The following is an 18,820-nucleotide window of genomic DNA, read 5'->3' as shown; positions in this document are numbered from 1 at the left end:
TCAATAGTGATTTAGAGCATTTTTTCACATGACTATAGACAGCTTTAATATCTTCCTCTGAAAACTACCTGTTCATATCCTGTTATTTATCAATTGGGGAATGATTTGTATTCTTGTAAATTTGACTCAGTTCTCTACATATTTTAGAAATGAGGCCTTTCTTAGGGACAACTAGTTGTAAAAATTCTTTCCCAGTTTTCTGCTTCCCTCCTAATCTTGTTTGTATTGGCTTTGTCTGTGCAAAAACTTTTCAATTTAATATAATCAAAATTGCCCATTTTGCATTTCATAATGTTCTTTATCTCTTGTTTGGTCATAAATTCCTCCATTTGCCATAAATCTGACAGATAAACTATTACTTGCTCCCCTAATTTGTTTGTAGTATCAGCCTTTATATCTAAATGGTGTACCCATTTGGACTTTCTTTTGGTATGTGGTGTCAGGTGTTAGGGTCTATGTCCACTTTCTGCCATACTATTTTCCAGTTTTCTTAGCAGTTTTTGTCAGATAGTGAGTTCTTATTCTAGCAGCTGTGGTCTGTATGTTTATCACATTTTCAGTAATTTCAACACAACAGCCTAGCCTCTATTACTCCAACGGTGTAATTGATACTTTGTACAATTAATTAAAAGTATCTTGGGACATCACGGTAAAAGCTTTGGATTTTTAGAGTGAGAGAGTTTGGATTAGAACCATAGCTGCTGCGGATTGCCTTTATAACCTTGGCCAAACCAAATCCCCTTCCAGGCCTCAGTTTCCTTCTTTGTGAAATGAGGGAGCTAGAATGGGTGGTCTCTGAGGTCTCCTCCAGCTCTAAATCTGATGATCCTGTCTGCTTGTTAGTAGCTGTGGGATTTGTGATCAGGGCCCACAGTCCTTGTAGTGTCTGGGCCAGGACTGTGGGCTGTGGTGATGGGGGCAGGGTTAGGAGAGACTGTGCTTTAGGAGGGGAAGCTGGCCTGGACCCTTGCCTCTGTCCCCTTCTTCTCCCTGGTAGGATGCTTGGTGAGACCTAGCCCTACTCAGACACTTGAGTCAGTGTTAGCACTGATGACTTAGTCCTGGCAGGCACATTCACCCTATTGCAGCTGGGCCTTTGCTGGAGTAATTGCCTGCAGGGAGCCTTCAAACCAAACAATTGTTTGCAGTGAGAGAGCTTCACTATTCAGCCCCTAATGAAATAATCTCCTTCCTGCCCCCATGAAAGCAGCCATTTTTTGTTTCCTCCCGCCCCTTTTGAGAAAGGCCATGTCTCATTTGCCAATTTTCTGCTTATTCATAAATGCCTTAAGCAGAATCTTTGTAGAGGAAGTTGGCTAGAGACAAAATACCACAGGCTGACCCAAGGACAAGGAGAGTTAAGGGTACATTCCTTCCCTCCCCCATCCATGTGCATGATATTTAAATATGGGAACTCCCAATGTGTGACTTCTAGCTGGTAGGTGATACAATCTAAAATCCACAAGAGAAAAACAACTAAGCTGGTTTTTTACTTTGTTTTTAGCAGATGCACTGTGTAGGAGACTCATTCAGTATTCAAAATTTATATAATCTTTTTGCCTGCTGACAAATTGAACTGCCTTAACCTGCTACTGAGGGCTGATTATCTAGCCTTATGTATACCACACTTGGTGTAGTTTACATCCAAGCCAAACTGGACTGGACACCTCTGGTTCTTGTCTTGTCCTTCTCCTTTCTCCCATGCTCATAGTGGACTCTCCTCCACCCTATCGTGTCCATCTCCCATCTTCATCTCGGTGAAGTCTCTTTCTTCAAGGCCTACCTCCAGTTCCACCTCTTCCATTATAGCCTTTCCTAACACTCTTCTCCATAGAGGTGAAAGTAATCACTCCCTCTCAGATTTCTTTTGGCACTTTGCCTGGCTCTCCTCTGCCCCTATCACGTTCTTATTTCATAACTATGTATATGTTTTGTTCCCCCTTCCACCTCATTCAACTGTAAGTCTATTGAGGGCAGGGACTATAATTTTTCATCTTTATATTCTCAGTGCCTAACATAGCACCTTTTGAATAGTAGATGATTAAATTTCAATTCACAAGCAGAATATAAAGTTCCCTGTCTAGTAGGAGAAATAGGATGTGTCCACAAATAACGGTTAAACAAGGGAGGATGTTTAAGTTCTGTAAGAGTTATAAACACATTGGTTATTGATTCTAATTAAATAGAGCTAGAGGTCACTTTTGGTTGAGGAGATTCAGGGAAGTCTCCCTGGAAGGGGTGGCATTTGAAATGGACTTTGAAAGATGAATAGGATTTCAGTAGGTATTAGTTGTGGCAGAGTACCAGGGAGAGTACGAGGGAAGTGCATTCCTGGTTGTATGCACAGCAGTACTGAGGCTGGGAAACATGGAGCATATTTGGGAAATGCAAGTAGTATAGTTTGAATGTTGTACACAAAGGAAAGGACATTAGATCATGGAGGGTCTTGAATGCCACTAACCTTTAATTGGTAGACAGTCAAGAGCCATTGAGGCTTTTAATGGGACTGATCTGATCATTCCTTGTCTTCTTTAGAGGGTGCTGGAAATCCAAATTAAGGTCCCAGGTCTGGAAAAATCTGGCCCAGAGTCTCAGGTCTCCTAGTCCCATTAGTTTGCTGGAGTACTAACTCCTCATTTGAGAAGCAAGGCGGAGGACTTTTGACTCCAGGGCTTTCATCTTTCTAAACCTTCCCTGTTCCCTGAACCCTACTAAGATGCTGACTTCCCTTGATCTTTGGGATCCCATGGATAAGGTGGACTACTTGGGTTCTGAGCTCTGCTGAACTCCATTCTAATCACCTGAATTGTTTTTCCCCCTGCCACTACCAGTCTCCTAATAAGGTGAAAACAATCATACAGATTCAGAAATACTACATTATGATATCATCAGTAGGAATATATTTTCTCAGTCTCTGACTGAATGACATCTAAGTTTCTCTAACTGAGATGAAACTGCTCAGGCATAGCCCGCCTTACCTGCTAGTCCTCTTATGAAAACAGGTAAATTTGAAAGGGAACACGATAGCCTCAAAAAACTGCCCTGGTCAGACCCAATCTGGAGTTTTGTATCTAGTTCTCTGCCACATTTTAGAAAAGTCATTAAAAAATGTCTGAAAGAAGATAATGACTATGAAGCAGTCCCTGGAGACCATTCTGTGTAAGGGTTCCTTGAAAGAATTGAGATGTTTAAGCATTCCAGAAAGGAGATTTGAGAGGCAGGAGGGATAGAGGGTGAGACAGCCTTTCAGATACTCAAGGCCAGCTGTCATATAGAAGAGGATTATCAGATTTGTTCTGTTTGGCTTCAGAAAGCAGAAGTCAAAAAAGTATATTTATACATAATACACTTTTATTACTTGGCATATACTTATACATGCACTTATTCCCCTCCCCTCCACTTCTCCTTGAAATGCAAGCTTCTTTCTAGTAGGGATTATTTCATTCTTTATATACTTATCCATAGTGCCTAGAACTGTGACTGTGCACATAGTACTAGAGAACTGTGCACATGGTAGACACTTTATAGATGTTAGTTGATTGACTGAATAGAGAGAAGTTGCCAGGAAGAGAGATTTCAGCTTGATCCAAGAGAGTCTTCCAGACCATGAAAGCTGTCCGAAAGTAGAAGGCACTGGGCCTGGCATGTAGCACATACTTGCTAAGTGCTAGTTGACCAGAAGGGGCTGTAGAAGGCATAGGATTCTGGTACTGGAGGTAATCATAGAAGTGGATCTGGAAGGGCGCATTGAGGTCATCTTGTCCAGCCTCCTCATTTTACAGATGGGGAGCCCAAGGCCCAGCAAGGAGGTATAATTTGGCTAAGGTGTTCAAGTGGAAGATTACCTTGTCAGGGATGTTGTAGAGGGCATTCTTGCTTGTATCTGGGTTAGTCTAGGTAGCTTTCAATGTCCTTTTCCATGTTTTAAGATCATGTGGCTCTTTATGGTTTAGGCTGACCAAGAAACAAACTAGGAATCCTGGGGCTTGGAGTTTTCATCTTGATTGTACTAAAACTTTGCCTATGAACTGTAGGACATGACATCTTCACCTTCTGGAAGACTTCCTCTTCCTAAACTGCACCCCTTCCTTCCCAAGACTACTAAGGAGAGAAACTGAGGTAAAATAATGCAAGGCATATGACAGACACTCAGTAAATACTTATTGGTTGACTTGGTAATAGTACATATGGCCTTGTTACCAGAAATGCTTCCTAAGGGAATACTAATTAGCTTTGCCTTTGGCAGAGAGGAGGGAAATACCCAAGTTCTACTGTCTCATCTACTAGTAGCTCCCTTTGGATCTGTTATATACAGGGGAAACTACATTTATATTGAGTGGAGTTTATTGAAAGTAAATTGTCCCTCCCCCACCCATTCTAGGCTAGCTTAGTGATTTTTGTAGTTAACTTTTTAAAATAAATTCTAATTAAGTTGGTTCTTTGAAGGCAGAAGCAAGCCAATAACATTAGACATTTAGAATTGAGTGACTTGGTATCTATTAAATGTTGACCAGATACACAGGAATCACTGGAAATGAGATGACTCTTAAGTGTTTGGTGGTTCTCAGGAAAGTTATTATTTCAAGCTGGGAGAGGAGCTATGTTCAGCTTTCATTCCTACCCCTATGTCTTTTGACTGCACTAAGCTTAAATTAGAAGGCTTACGTCCCTGAGCATATCATGAATGTATGTCCAAGAATTCTTACTTCTTTTCCCAGATTGCCCTCTCTAGAAGTTTTTTCCAGTTTCCCATTTTTCAATTCTTTTCTAGTCCTACCTCACTGTGATCATAGTCAAGCCTATTTGCTGGTCCTTACAATTGTTGTATTCTGCAAAGCTAGTAAGATTTGAAGCCTTTATTCTCTCTTTTCTTCAGAGATCACACTTTACTTCATTGTAGAGTCTGACTTGACTTGTACATTTTATTTTTTGAATACATCGCTGAATTAAGTATCACAGTTTCTAAATTGTTTCATAGGTACTATGAAAAATCTCTCATAGTACCAGTGCTTATTGTTGGATACTATTCCAGGACCTCCAAAATCAAGTACTAAGAAATCAAGAACTATCTTTTTCTAGGATAGAAACCTGGTAGAAGAATAATGTCCTGCTCATGGCTCCGTATTTCAACCTTATATAATTAGTATTTAATATAAGAACTGAAGGATAACATTTATTCTCTGAAGGTGTCCAGCAGAAGTAAGTCCAGCGGGTAGAAAAGTTATAGGGCTGTAGATTTCAGATCAACATGAAAAACTTTCTTGTAATTAGTTCGGCGCTACTGAAATCAGCTGCCTGGTAAAGTAGTCAGTGCAACATTAACTGAAGAGCTCAAGCAGAGTCACTGTGGAGATCATTCCTGTATTCATGGGATTTCATAGGGAATTCTGTAAATTGGCAGAATCTTAGAATTGAAGGGGCCTGTGGAAGCTATTTAGTTTAACCTGTACTCTCTTCGTGATAAACCAAACCCAGTGAGTGGTCAGCTAGCCTTCATTGGAAGACTTCTGAGACTAATGAGATTCTCACTAACTCCCAAGACAGCTCATTTTCTGTTTGGACAGCTCTAATTGTCAGAAAGGCAGAAGGGAGTGTAGACAAGCCGGGCAACTTTGAAAGTTACGTGTCAAGTTTTTTATAATATGTAAGAGGAGAAGCAAGCTGTTCGTAATAGAGATTCATAGTTTCTTGTTTCCATATTTCTCTTTTGGTCAGCTTCATTACATAGAAATGCTCATTTTATTTTGTGTTTGTTAAATTCAAAATAAAGAAATTTCTTCCTTTTATCAGGTTGAAATTTTCTCTTTGCTACTCTTTTCCCCTTCTCCCTAGTTTCTTCTAGGTCTGCCATCTAGGTCAAAGCAGAGCAGGTCTTTAAATATATGGATGGTCCTTTAAATACTTGAAGATAGTTTAGCTTATTTGAGTCTAAATTTCCTTTGGCGCTGTATCAGTTTGCTTGACTTGCCCAAGAATTTTAAAATCTTAGCTGGTGCTTTATTTATCTTGAACAGATTTGAGTCCAGTCTCATTTTAGTGACAGATGGAAGTGAAAGTCTTGCAGGTGGACAGAACTGGTCTTTCAGAGCTCTCTGTGAGCAGATGGAGTATTGAGCAAGCTTTCTTTTGACCTCATGGTTCCTCAAAATGTTTGCAGAAGTGCAGGATTCTTGTTTACCATTATTTTGGAATGGGAGAACTGAGTGAACTGTCCTTCCACCCAGGAGAAAATGCCCGCAACCTCACTTACCCGAAGTATACATCCGCCTTTCCCAGAAAGCTCTGCTGTAGCTATGCAAGCCATGAGGATGACTCTAAAATACTCAAGCAATCTAGCTGCCTTTGCTTTGGCTTTAATGTTGCACAAGATGACTAATGTCAGACTGAGCTTAAAATGAAACTGTGTGTATGATGTGTGCATGTTTGAACTTATCTTTCCTGCTTTAGGCTCCTTATGGAGCCAGTCTATTTTCAGTCTGATTTCAGTGTTGGTCAGCACCTTTTAGCTCAGTGTAAATCAGTTATTATCTCATTCCTTCTGTTTGTTGAAGCATAGATTTCTAAATGATCATCTATCAAATCTGCAAAATTAGCTTTTTTCTCTACCATGTTCCTTTTTCTTCTAAAAGTGATGTCAAGGAGTAGGGGGAGGGAGACACAAAGGTCGAAGGAAGAATCATTTCAGTTGTATTTTGGTTAACTAAGATTTTACTGCATATATATCCAAAATGATAGAGGATAGCATCTGAGATTGGGTACTTCAGTGTTTCCCAACCCAAATTTTGGTTCAGACTAGTAGAAAAGTTTGATTTGTCTACTGTCGAGGCCTTTGTAGCCTCAGTCCTGGAGCTCTGTGGATAGGGACTGCAAAGCTTCAGAGGAGGGAGCTGGGAATAGAAGAAGCAAGGCTCAGAGGACAAAGTTCTTTTAAGTATGGGTCTTAAGGAGTGGGAAATCAGGTTAGCCACAAGAGATAAGAAGGTGCCTCCTTCCTCTTCTTTGAAAGGGCAGGAGATGCTGGATATGGATAGAATACTACACGAAATGTCTGACTTTTTGATGTCTCAGTTTTTCTGTACTGGTTTTTTCCCTCTTTTTTATTCTTTGTTATAAGTAATTAGTCTCTTGGAGGGAGTTTAGAGAGATATGTTAGAAAGTGTAGATGGTCAAAAATCAAAAGGTAATTATTAAAAATTATTTTTTAAAGTAAAAAAGGGTTTAGAAACAGGGACTTTTATTATAAAGTTTTGTGGATCAATAAAAATTTGCCATAGATTTATAGCTAAGAAAAACCCTAATCTAGTCAAACCTTTAATTATGTTGATAAGTCTCATAGAGGAGACTGGAACTTGCCCTAGGTCACATGCCCAAGGTCTTCCACTAAGTAGCCATATGACCTTGAGTACGTCCCTTTACCCTCTCTGGGCCTCAGTTTCCTCAATTTGTAAAGTGAGAGAATCAGATTTTTTTTCAATTAATAGTATTTCATTTTTTTCAATTACATGTGAAGATAGTTTTCAACATTCATTTTTGTAAGATTTTGAGTTCCAAATGTTTCTCCCTTCTTCCCTTCCTTCCCCCCTCCCCAAAATAGCACACAATTGAAATCAGACATTTCTAAGTCCCCTTCCAGTACTCTTCTGGGATGTCTTAGATTTGCCTATAGTAATATCTCATTCAACTGATCAGAATTTATTAGAATATTTTTCCTTGGATTCTGCTTCTAGAAGAAACAGGAATATGATTAAAAAAGAAGCAAACCAACCTTGATATAAGGGATTAATGCTTGGCACAGCACCTGGCACATATTAAGCATACCAGCTATATGGTATCAGAAGACTTGGTTTCAAATTCCCTTTCACTTACTTACTGCCTGTGTGACTGTGGCAAGTTGTATGCCTCTCTGGGCCTCATTTTCATCAAGTATAAATGAAGGAGCCGGATTAGGTGACCTCTAAGCTAACTCTTAAAGCCCTAAATCTATGATCCCATGATTTTCATTTTAAACATAGTTTTCCCTCCAGAGCCTTCTGGGATTCTGCTACCCAGACCATGACTAAATAATAGTGACTCCAGGATCTCCTGAACCTCCCCCAAATCTGTCTGCTCTCATGGCAGCATTGAGAATGCGAGTGGCAGCGTCAAGAGAGGATATTATGGAGGCCATTCCTGTGGATTGCTCAGAGCCGTGTGTTCAAAAAGAAGCTTTCTCTTCTTGCAAAATGTGGTGACAGAGGCCCGGGGTCATGGAGTTGCTGAAGTTTTGGTCAGGCAGTGTAAAGGTAGAGCTAAATCACAGGGCTCCCTATTCCCTGACTGGTACTCTTACACATAGTTGCATTCTTCTGCTAATCCTGGTTAGCCACATTCCTAAATTACCTCAATTCTCATGTGTCCTTTATTGTATGATGCTGATTGGTGTCATTTAGTGGAGTATAAGCCCACTATATTACCTGCTGCCATTGTACGAGTTTTAAATTACCCTTGCGTTGCTATGAGTGGTCTTGCTCTCTACAGCTTGATGTTGCAGTGGTCAGTGGTTAGCACGGGGTCTGGAGTGAGGAAGACCAGGGTTCAGATTTTACCTCAGGCACTTGCTAGCTGTGTCACCCTGAGCAAGTGGCTTAACTTCTGTCTCAGTGTTCTTATCTTTAAAATGGGGATATTAATAGCCCCTACCTTCCAAGGTTGTGGGGACCAAATGAGATAAAATTTGTAAAGCACTTAGCACAATGCCTGGCATATAGTAAGTAGACTCTTAAATGCTTATTTTCTTACTTCTGCATGATACTTTATTTATGTAGCTCATCTCTCCCATTTTCTTCCTTTGTAAAAGTGTCCCCTGTTCACCTCTTCCCACTTCTTCACACAGCTTTGTGTATCCTTATCTCTAGTTGTCATTAGGTTGCATTATCCTTCATTGCATACCATCCCCTTGTCAGATGCACCAAATTAGTAGACCTTGTAGCAGCTATAAAATTCACACACTCTTTCCTCAGGCCTTAGGAAGTCACCTTACATCTTGACTTCAGCTAAGTGAGCATGTAATGGGGGTCTCTAAAGAACGCTTACCAGAAGAAAGCATGCTACTGAAAATCCTTCATTATCTAGAATACCTCCATTTTTCCCTGTGAACCTTCTATGGCAAGCTTCCATTCAGTGGTCTGCTATATATCAGGACCAAGACTAAATCCTTTCTCAAGAGGGACTAAACTGGCTTATCACTGAGAGTTTAGGACATTTTTTGCTTCCCTCCCTCTCCTCCTAGTTTCCTTATCTCAGAAAATGGCAGTTGTAAGGAAAAGGGGAAAATTTGAGAGCCACCACTGGCAGGTAGCAGAATTTAGAAAGTTTAATTTAGAAAGAAGCTTATAGCAAATACTCTTTGTTTAATGGGGAAAAAGAATCAAAATTCCTTGAATCTGTTTGAGCTTCTCTAGATATATTTAGCCATGGTGCTTCAGAGCAATGCAGCCTGCCCACCAACTTAGCTTTGCCCAGTCACATCCCATCCCATCTGCCCACCTATCTCCTTAGGTGAAGAAAATACAGATATCTGTTCAGAACATAGAATCTTGGATTTGGAAGTGACATCTTCCTGCTCATTGCACAAATCACCTTAATTGTGGCCCCAAGAAGTAGTTTTTTTAGCCTCTGCTTGAGCACTTTTAGTCACAGTGAGCTCACTACCTCCCAAGGCTGTTCATTCCATTTTTAGACTGTTATAATTTTTGGTAAATTCAAGATCTAGAGTTCTCCTTCTATTTCTTCTTCCATATGACAGCCCTTCAGCTGTTTCAAGACAACCATTCTATACCCCACCCCAAGTCTTTCCTCCAATTCTTTCATTTGTTCCTAATTTGTTTTCAATCCCTTATTATCCTAAATGAACATGTTGTAGACACTTCTCCCAAATACTTTGATGTATTAGGATAAAGTCCTAGCAGGAGAGTCTCTGGGTTTACAGCTCTGATCAGTTTTATGATTCTTAGGCTTGTTGCCATGTTACTTTCTAAAGAGTTTGCATCAGTCTGCAGTCCCACCAACAATGTATTAGAATCTATTTCCTCACAATCCTCCAACAACAGTCAACTGTCAGGCCCCATTTGAAAACCTTTCTGGCAAAACATGACAAAGCATCAGAGGAAGGCTTTCCTGGAAGGTCCTGAACATATTAATAATGCTTGTTAAATGAATGAGTAGCAAACCTTGTATGTGTGGTACTACCCTAAAGGAAACTGAGTCACTAGCTATAGTTTGCTGCTGCCCTAAATGTTATAAAGTTATATAGGTGAATACTAGGTTGGGGGAAAGTTTTTTGTTGGTTTCTCATGGGGTCATTATTGATATTTCTGGGCTGGGGCCCTGTGTTACGGCACTTGAGTGTGATGATTGAGCTTACGTGTTCCTTAGAAGGTACAAAAAGACCATGGTTACCCGGGGGTGTCATGTACAGAATTGATAAGATTCTAACAGTGGGCTAAATGATGAACAAATAGACTCCTTCTCAGTGTAGGCTGGGAACCTAGCAGGGAGGCCACTATAGCTGACGTGCAACTCATGTTTTTGCATCTAGTTTTGCTCATAGTATGGTGTTATGAATTAGCTAGTAATGTATACTCAAGGAGTCAATGCTGTTGACTTTTTATGTGAAATGTGATCTTTTTACTCTTTGTGAAACCTAAAATTTACAGTTCCTAAGTGAGAACAGCAGTGTGAAAACAGCACACAGTTCTCTAGGAATCCTCCTTTGCTCATACCCAGGCGCTGGCTTGTCCTCTACCTTGTGTGCCCGCTTCCCCACTCTGGCACTTGTGATTTGGAGCACGTGAGCCCTTGAGAAAGTTTTTATGGACTCGCTCCTGAGCAGTTGGGAATTTTGGAAAAGCCATATATATATATGTCCATGGACAAATTCTGAATATGATTGTTATTTGGTGATACGAAGGTATGGGTTTGCTGTGTAGCAGAGACTGAACTTGGAATAAATGGGTCTTTGAGTCCCCCTTCTGCTCCTTCTTAGCTAGGAGGATCATGGAGGTCATCCCATATTTGACAGAGAAGCTGAATCTCTGGAGGTAAAGGACCTTGCCCAAGGTAACACACAAGTGATAAGTAGCAGAGCCTATTTTTGAACTTGTCTCCTGATTTCCCCTCACCTATCTGGGACTTGGTGTCTTAGGAGACAGGATTGCTCTATGTGATCTTTGAATATCTTTCCAGCTCTGACACCCTGTGGGATTTGATATCCTGTGGTTTTGTATTGGGTTGAGACTTCAGGTAGAATGAGTCCCATCTGGTGATTGTGAGGAGGACTTGAGGGCTGTACTTTTTGGAACATCTAGTTTGATACCAGCCTAGCACCCAAATACTATTTCTGTCAAGGAGATTCTCATTTATTATTGTTTTGAATTTCTGAGATCTAATGCCCACTTTTCTTAGCATTATTTGCCTCCTTCAGAATTTCTGTCAAACACTGCTTTTTGATAATCTACTATCTAAAAACTGCAAAGTTTCACTATTGCTATTTCAAGTAAAAGACCCGTTTGCTTTGAGGAGATAGTGTCAGGCATGGGACTGTGGAAAGTAACTCAGTGCCTCTTCCTCTTGCCTACTCCTTCGTTTCTTCTCAATATAACCTCATCTTTCTGTTACCTGTATTACATTTGTGGAATGTGGTGAAGTGGGAAATGAATGTGTGCATGTCCTTTAGATTCTGTGGCAAACGTCTGCAATCTTAAACCACAGGATTACATGACTTGCTCGGGGTCACATAGCTAGTAAGTATCTGAGGCCAGATTTGAACTCAGGAAGATGAGTGTTCCTGACTCCAGGTCCAGCACTCTATCCACTGTGTCACCTAACTGCCACAACATGTCTCTTACTGGGGCCCTTTAGCAGTGGTAAAGCCCCTTAGGAGTTTGGTAACTAGGTAGCAGCTATGAGACTCAGAAAGATAGGAGGTTGAGCAGACACGTTGACATTGCTTTACTGTCCCTCCCGGGCTTTTCACTTCTCATTTAACTGAAGGAATACAGTTATCATACAACCTATGGGTTTGGGTTCTGACATTGTCAAATAACAGGAAAAGAAAGCCTCTTGGTACTCTCCATTAGTCTGAAGGAACTAATAAAAGGTACATTCCACTGAGCTTCTCTGGTCTCTGTTGTAGTGGGAACATAGAAGTTTTATGGCATTCTTCTCATTTGGAACCTCCCTCTCTGGACAGAGCCTTGCCCAGCATGATAAATAACCAGCCCTTTCCCTGACCCTCCTCATAGGACCACGATGGGCCTCCTGGAACATTGGTGTATTCATCTGTATCCGATGTGCAGGAATTCACAGGAACCTCGGTGTGCACATTTCCAGGGTGAAGTCAGTCAACCTAGACCAGTGGACACAAGAGCAGATTCAGGTAATGGACACAGCCCAGTTAGCACAGCTGCCACAAACATGACGGCTGGTAAGCATTCCCTTCCTTGGAGGGTGGGTCTCCAAAGATGCTAGGTGAGCGCAGAGGCCACAGAGCAGCCCTTTATTTGGAGACAATAAACAAACTAAGTTGTAACTAGTGTTGTGCTGCCTTAGATAAGATAGTAGATGGTTGTTAGGAATTACTGTGGCTAAAAAATATGTCATCTGATGATAGTGACTTTCCAAGCTTTGCGAACTGGTCTTCAGCTGGTGGACATAGCCTCTTGCTGACCCATACCCAGAAGCCTTTCTGGCTTGGTAGCAGAGCTTGTACTCCATCTTAAAGAGCTCAAGGTTCTTCTACAACATGTTGAGGCATTGGAAAAGGACTTAGTGGAGGAAGTAAAAAAGCAAAAGTCTATTTTAAACTGCCTCTGGGTCAAAACAGACAGTATTGTTTTATCAAGGGGCTATGATCTTGGTTGGTGAAGGGAATATTCACATGAATAAAATGATAAATCATTGATATATTGACATGATGACAATCAAAATTTGGTTTTCTATTTTTAACAAGCAGTACAACCTAATGGAAGCATGTTGTTTTTGCTAGAGTGGATTTGGAGTTAGGAGACATATATCCAGGCTCTGCCTCCTGTGACGCTGGCCAAGCCTTTCTCCTCTCTGGGTCTCAGTTTTCTCTTCTGTAAAATGAGAAACTTGAACTAGATTGTCTCTCAGATCCTGTCTAGCTCTGCCGACCCTTGACTCCCTTTGAACTTTCTCCCTAGACTCTTTGGAATAATTTGGACAACTGAATTAGTGCCGACCTACACCTTATACTTTGTCTGGTTTTCTCTATAAAAGTGTGGGTAAACAGTATATTTTTGTGGCTATTACATCCTTATGTAAAGCTTCATGCATTTACAAAGACCACTTCCATCATGCATCTATCCCTTTTTTCCCTGCAGACCACCTGCTGAGGCTCCTCTTCCAGGAAGTGATCCAGAGCCTTAGAGTGACAGTATGCCTTGGTTGGGCTCATGCTGCACTCCAGCCACAGAGCTGGGATTTTAATAGACTTCCCTCAATCCCTCTTTCCCCAGAGATGTGTGAGACTGTTTGCCATATCCTTTTGGTCTGGCTGAAGTGTCAGTACCTTGGCACTAGAGGGATGGTTTTTTTAGGCTAAGCCTTCCTGCAGACTGTTACAGATATAGGATACCAGGCTCACCTTCACTCCAAAACCAGAGATAGCGTCTCTTTTAACTGGCCTCATCAATGAGATAAAAACTCAAAGGGGAGGAGGTAGGTCTTCAGTGGGACCTATTAAGTGTCATCCCTTCTGAGGATCATTAGGTATCAGTGCTCTCTTTGAATTTCAGTGCATGCAAGAGATGGGGAATGGGAAGGCCAACCGACTGTATGAGGCCTACCTACCTGAAAATTTCCGGCGACCTCAAACAGACCCGTATCCTTTCTGACCTGTGAATCCATGCACCGTGGAGGCTGGTGATTGAGCATTGCTGCCTAGAACCTGACAACAGATCTTGAATTTGGGGCAGCTACGTGGGGACCATTCAGAGCAACTGAAGTCCCCATAGACCTCTCTCCCTGTCATAAGAGACTTCACACGCCATGTTACTAAGGGAAGAACTCTGCCCAGAGGTTCACTTCTAAGCCAAATGATCCTAGTCAGAATTATAGAGAGTGGTATGTTAATTCTCTCACATGGCTTCATCTCTGACCATTGATAAATCTGTGAAACCATGGAAAGAGAAATTAGTTTGCTGTTCTTTTTCTACCCATACAGTCCAAAATGCTTTCATATGCAATCATTTCAACTCATCCTTCCACCATATCTGTGAGAGAATTAGAACTGTTGAATAGTTTGCTTGTATGAGGAGAGTGGGGAGCAGGGAACACTGACTATTGTAAAATAGGGCATGTGCTGTGTTTTTCACCTGCCTTTAAAGAATATACTTTAGAAGATTTTTCTTTTCTTTGTGTAGGGGAACCCTCTACTGCCTCAGATCCCACCTCTGTTCTGCCTTGGTTTTGTAAATTGGTATGACAGAGACAATGCAATCCCTGTTGTCTACCCTTCTGGTAATGGCTCTCTTTCTGGCTGGCTAGGCCACTCTTCAGAATACAGGCTCAGAGTTCATGAGTGTCCCTATGCTCAAAGCTTTTTTGGTGTGGTTAGGGCGTGCCAGAGGTTGTGCTCTAGTGGCCCTGCCTGTGAAAGTAGTTTCATATGATGAAGCATCAGACTAAGACCTTAATGAAGGCAAACTTCAGTGGCACACTGTTCACTTTAGCTATTCTAAAGGATCATGGAGAATGAGATGCCAATCAACTTGAATGAATTGTGGTTAAAGGATGGAAGGTTTGTTCCCAGAAATTGGGCACGAGATACCACAAGGAAATATGGGGAGACCGGGTAGAGGGAAAGTCTCCTTTGGGAATGAGGAATGAGGAGGGAAGGAGAACTTGTTGGAAAAAGAAAAACAAGAAAGTAGCAAGTTGATATCCTTTGTTTTTACGTCTACTACCTTTCTCAGATCTAGTCGTCCTTTTTAATTAACTTTCACCGTCCTTGTTTTACTTCATCCTTAATCAGCTGTTTGCAGAGCTGTAGAAGGATTTATCCGAGATAAATACGAGAAGAAGAAGTACCTGGACCGAAGCCTGGACATCAATGCCCTTAGGGTTAGTTTTATATCTTTTATGTAAATGAGGTCGACCAAAAAAAAGAATTTGGAAACCACCCTGCAAGAGACTCAACAAACCACCAGGAAGCAGCCCTTTAAATATGTCAGAAGGAGGAAGGAAGTTAAGTAGAGAAACGTGGGGCCCCTTGGTGATTTGGGTGCAAGGAGCATGTTCTGGAACTATAAAGAGACCGAATTCTTTGGTTTGCTTCATACCAAGAATGATGATAGGGGAATTCCCACTTTCACATTGTCCCCTTGGACTCGGGCAGGTACAAATTACTAGACTAAAGAATGGTAAAGACATAATAAGTCATTCTTTAAATGAGCAAGGCAAGTCAGCAAGCACCTGCCATGTGCCAAGGAACTGAGCTAAAAAAAAAAATCTCTGCCCTTAAGTTTAATAGGAAAGACAGTTGTGTGAGATAAGACACATATAGGATAATGAAGATAATCAATGGGGGAAGGCACCAGTATTGACAGTGATGAGGAAGGGTTTCTTTGAGAAGGCAGGAGATAGAGATGTGAAGGGAGAGAGTTCCAGCCATAGAGGACAGCCAATGAAAATGCCCAGTTAGGAGAGGGAGTGTTTTGTTCAAAGGATAGCAAGGAAGTTCAAGCAAATAGACTAAGTCAGCAAAATAGATCTAGATAGACTGCCAAGAAGGGATGGTAAACAAAAGAATTTTGTTCACCTGTTGGCTTAAGTGTGAACCTGTTATTACAAATGACCATTATGCCATCGGACTGATGAGTGCCAAAATTGACCCCATGGCAGAGGAGAGTTCTAGAGTGGAACTTGGGAACTACTAGGTGATATCTGTTTCCAAATCCAGGAGTCTTGTGAGATCTGTATCACCAGAATACTTAAAGAAAGCCAATTGATGAGAAAGCAGGATGATTTCATTAAGGGCAAAATCTATCCAAGTAATCACTTTAGAGCTTTTGGAGGGGATAAATATTGCTGAAGGGAAGTACCTTTTATCATTCATGTTTAAACTTTGTTTAAAAAAGCCTCTGACAAGGTTATGTACTTTGAAGGCTGTCTTTTTAAAAATTGAGTCCTTTTGAACACAGGGTTGCCCTTTACATATACAGATCTGACTGAGAAATAGGGTGCCAGGCATAGTGATAGATGGAAATTTCTGTAGATAGAGATATGGAAAGAGTAGGGCTCTTCAGAGGTCAAAGGAGGGACCAGTCTTATTTAACAGTTCAATGCATTTCAACAGACTAACAGCCCAGTGGATTCAGGGAATTGCATAAGGTGACAAAGATGAAAATCTACGTAGTGCCTGCCCTCAAGGAGCTCACATTCTCATGGAAGGTATATGACCTGCAGAGAAACAAGTAGGATACAAAGAAAAATGTGCTAGGAGCAACAGAGATCCAGCAAAGTGTTCTGAGAAATTTGAGAAAGATCCCTTTACTTTGAAGGGAACGGGAAGGATTGTGTAATGGAGGGAGTATGCTTTAGGCACTCGAGTTGGTGTTTGAAAAGCAGAAGAACCATAGCCAGCTAGAGGGGGAGGGAGGAGTGTCATGGGACTATTTAACATTCAGTCTTGTGCAGTTCAAGAAACCATGTATGCAAAGGTGAGAACATAGGAAGGGACAGGATGAGAATTGGGGAGGGGGAAGGAAAAGAGATCATTTCCCATAAACTCTCTAAAGCAGAGTCATGAGAGACAGAGGCTAAGTGGGTTCATTGGAACCAAATTGTTATTACAGTGCCAGGGTCAGGAATTTAAACTTTTATAGGGAAAGGGACTGAATCTGATTTCATTGGTTTAGGGAACTCTCATGTGAAGAAACCCAGTCTGCTCATAAAGGTCAGCATCTTCTTTGCAGTTTGCAGTCTGAATTGTCTGGGGGAATTAAGAGGTTTAGTGACTTGCACGTTATGTTCCAGAGGTAGGTTTTGAACCCAGCTCGTCCTGGCTTTAGGGTCAGCTTTATATCAACTGTGCCTTGCTGCTTTCTCATTAGAAAACTTACATAGTCTTCCTAGGAGAGCTGGAGGAGGGAGTGGACAGTTAATCCAGGTTGTGAGTGACACTGATCCCTGTCAGGTAGTGAGAAATTAAGCCAATGGGAATGTAAGATCCTAGAAGATCTCACTAGCCTGGGTTGAATGGGAAGAAGAGTAAGAGATGAGTTTTGGTGTAGGTAATATCTGGGGGAAAGAACCCAAAGTATATCCATAGATTGCTGGGTTCAGAGCCATCAATAATGTCTCTGACAGTCATCGCACATCATTGTCTGAAGATATCTACTATTCTCATCCATGACAATAAAGTCATCACTAAGAAGGGCATTGGGAGTAAAACAGATGGTTCTACCTCGTGTGAATCAAAATGCAATTGGATGTGAGCTAGATGAACCCTGAAAAGAAAAGCATTGTAAAACCTCTTAGCTTCCATTTTTACTAATCTATGTGTGTCTGCATCTAGAATAATGTCCTTTTTTCTGGTCACTGTACAGGGCCATGGAGCTAAAAGATCATTGGCTTTTGAAATCTGAAAGATCCAGGTTTGAACCCAGGCAGCTCCTCAGCTCACTACCTTTGTGACTCTGAGCAGGTCACTTCCCTTCTCAGAGGTCCAGTTTCTTCATTGCTAGAATGAAGGTTAGATTAGGAGACTTTGAAGGACACTTCCAACTCAAAAAATCATATGATCCTAAGTCTTTAAAGGGGAAAGGAGAGGCTGTTGTATGAAGAGAGAGTAAAAAACTTAATAATCTGAAAAAATGACATCAGACTCAGATGAGGCATGGGCACAGCCTGTCAGGTGACAGTCTGGTCCAACCCATAGCTGAGCAAGTGTGTAGAATCATGAGTCATCTTTATTCACTTCATCGAGGAATGTTAGATTGAGGACACAGAAGTCCTACTTTAACATGCTAAGTAGTAACCTTGCTACCCCCAAGAGATGGTAGAGGTGAGAATAGATTTATTTTTTAACTCCTAGATGACAGATCCATTATATGCTAGCTCACATTTTTATGACTCCTTGAGATTTCCATGGCCCTTTTCCTATAATGATCCTCACAGGTAGGTAGTGTAAATCTTTCCATCCCCTTTTTACACATGAGGAAAGGGATGCTTCTGAGGGCACAGAGCTGTTTAAGGATTGGAGCTGGGATTTGAACTGAAGTCTCTGGACTCTCAAGTTGAGTTCTCGTTTGACTACACGATGCCACCTCTCATTTTAAGTTATTAAGGGAAACTCATCTATCTGTGGGTGTGCCTCATGTTTCTGTCATATGAGCTGTACGTTGGTGTCTCTGAGACAAAATGCCTGGCAGGGTATGCTGGGTATGGCAGGCTGGTGACATCTGCACAGAATCATGGGACGTCGGAGCAGTTCTCCAGTTTTTGATGCTTGAAATTGTCACCAAATAAAATGGTTCAAATCACCATGGGTCCTTACGTGTTCTTCTGCTTTGTTAAATCCTCCCCAGAAAGAAAAAGATGACAAGTGGAAAAAGAGCAGCGAGCCAACTCAGGAGAAGAAAGTGGAGCCTGTGATTTTTGAGAAAGTCAAAATGGTGAGTGGGAGGGAGAGCTTCCCCAGGGCCCTTGGCTTCCTTTTTCTCCTCAGTCCTAGGGGACTCTGCTCCAAAGGGTTCTCTGAGACCAGGTGGGAATTCTGAGGTTCATTCTGTGCCTGCCCATGTGACTGGAGCACAAC

The 18,820-nt window shown here is 41.4% G+C and overlaps 1 protein-coding gene across 2 annotated transcripts in view; it reads left to right on the top strand.

Annotated features, from left to right (window-relative positions):
- Window positions 1-18,820, top strand: part of SMAP2 (small ArfGAP2) — a 53,528-nt gene that overhangs the window by 23,252 nt on the left and 11,456 nt on the right. Inside the window, exons 2-5 of one of the 2 annotated variants that reach the window (XM_072609918.1) lie at window positions 12,282-12,415; window positions 13,797-13,882; window positions 15,045-15,123; window positions 18,591-18,677. In XM_072609918.1, the coding sequence (XP_072466019.1) occupies window positions 12,282-12,415; window positions 13,797-13,882; window positions 15,045-15,123; window positions 18,591-18,677 (386 nt within the window). Of the gene's footprint in view, window positions 1-12,281; window positions 12,416-13,796; window positions 13,883-15,034; window positions 15,124-18,590; window positions 18,678-18,820 lie in introns of both variants that reach the window. The other variant, XM_072609919.1, reaches the window with a different exon arrangement.

The sequence above is a fragment of the Notamacropus eugenii genome, chromosome 5, assembly GCF_028372415.1.
Source record: "Notamacropus eugenii isolate mMacEug1 chromosome 5, mMacEug1.pri_v2, whole genome shotgun sequence".
NCBI classification, from domain to species: domain Eukaryota; kingdom Metazoa; phylum Chordata; class Mammalia; order Diprotodontia; family Macropodidae; genus Notamacropus; species Notamacropus eugenii.
Note: the sequence above shows the minus strand (reverse complement) of the source record. Positions and strands in the feature narration are given on the sequence as shown.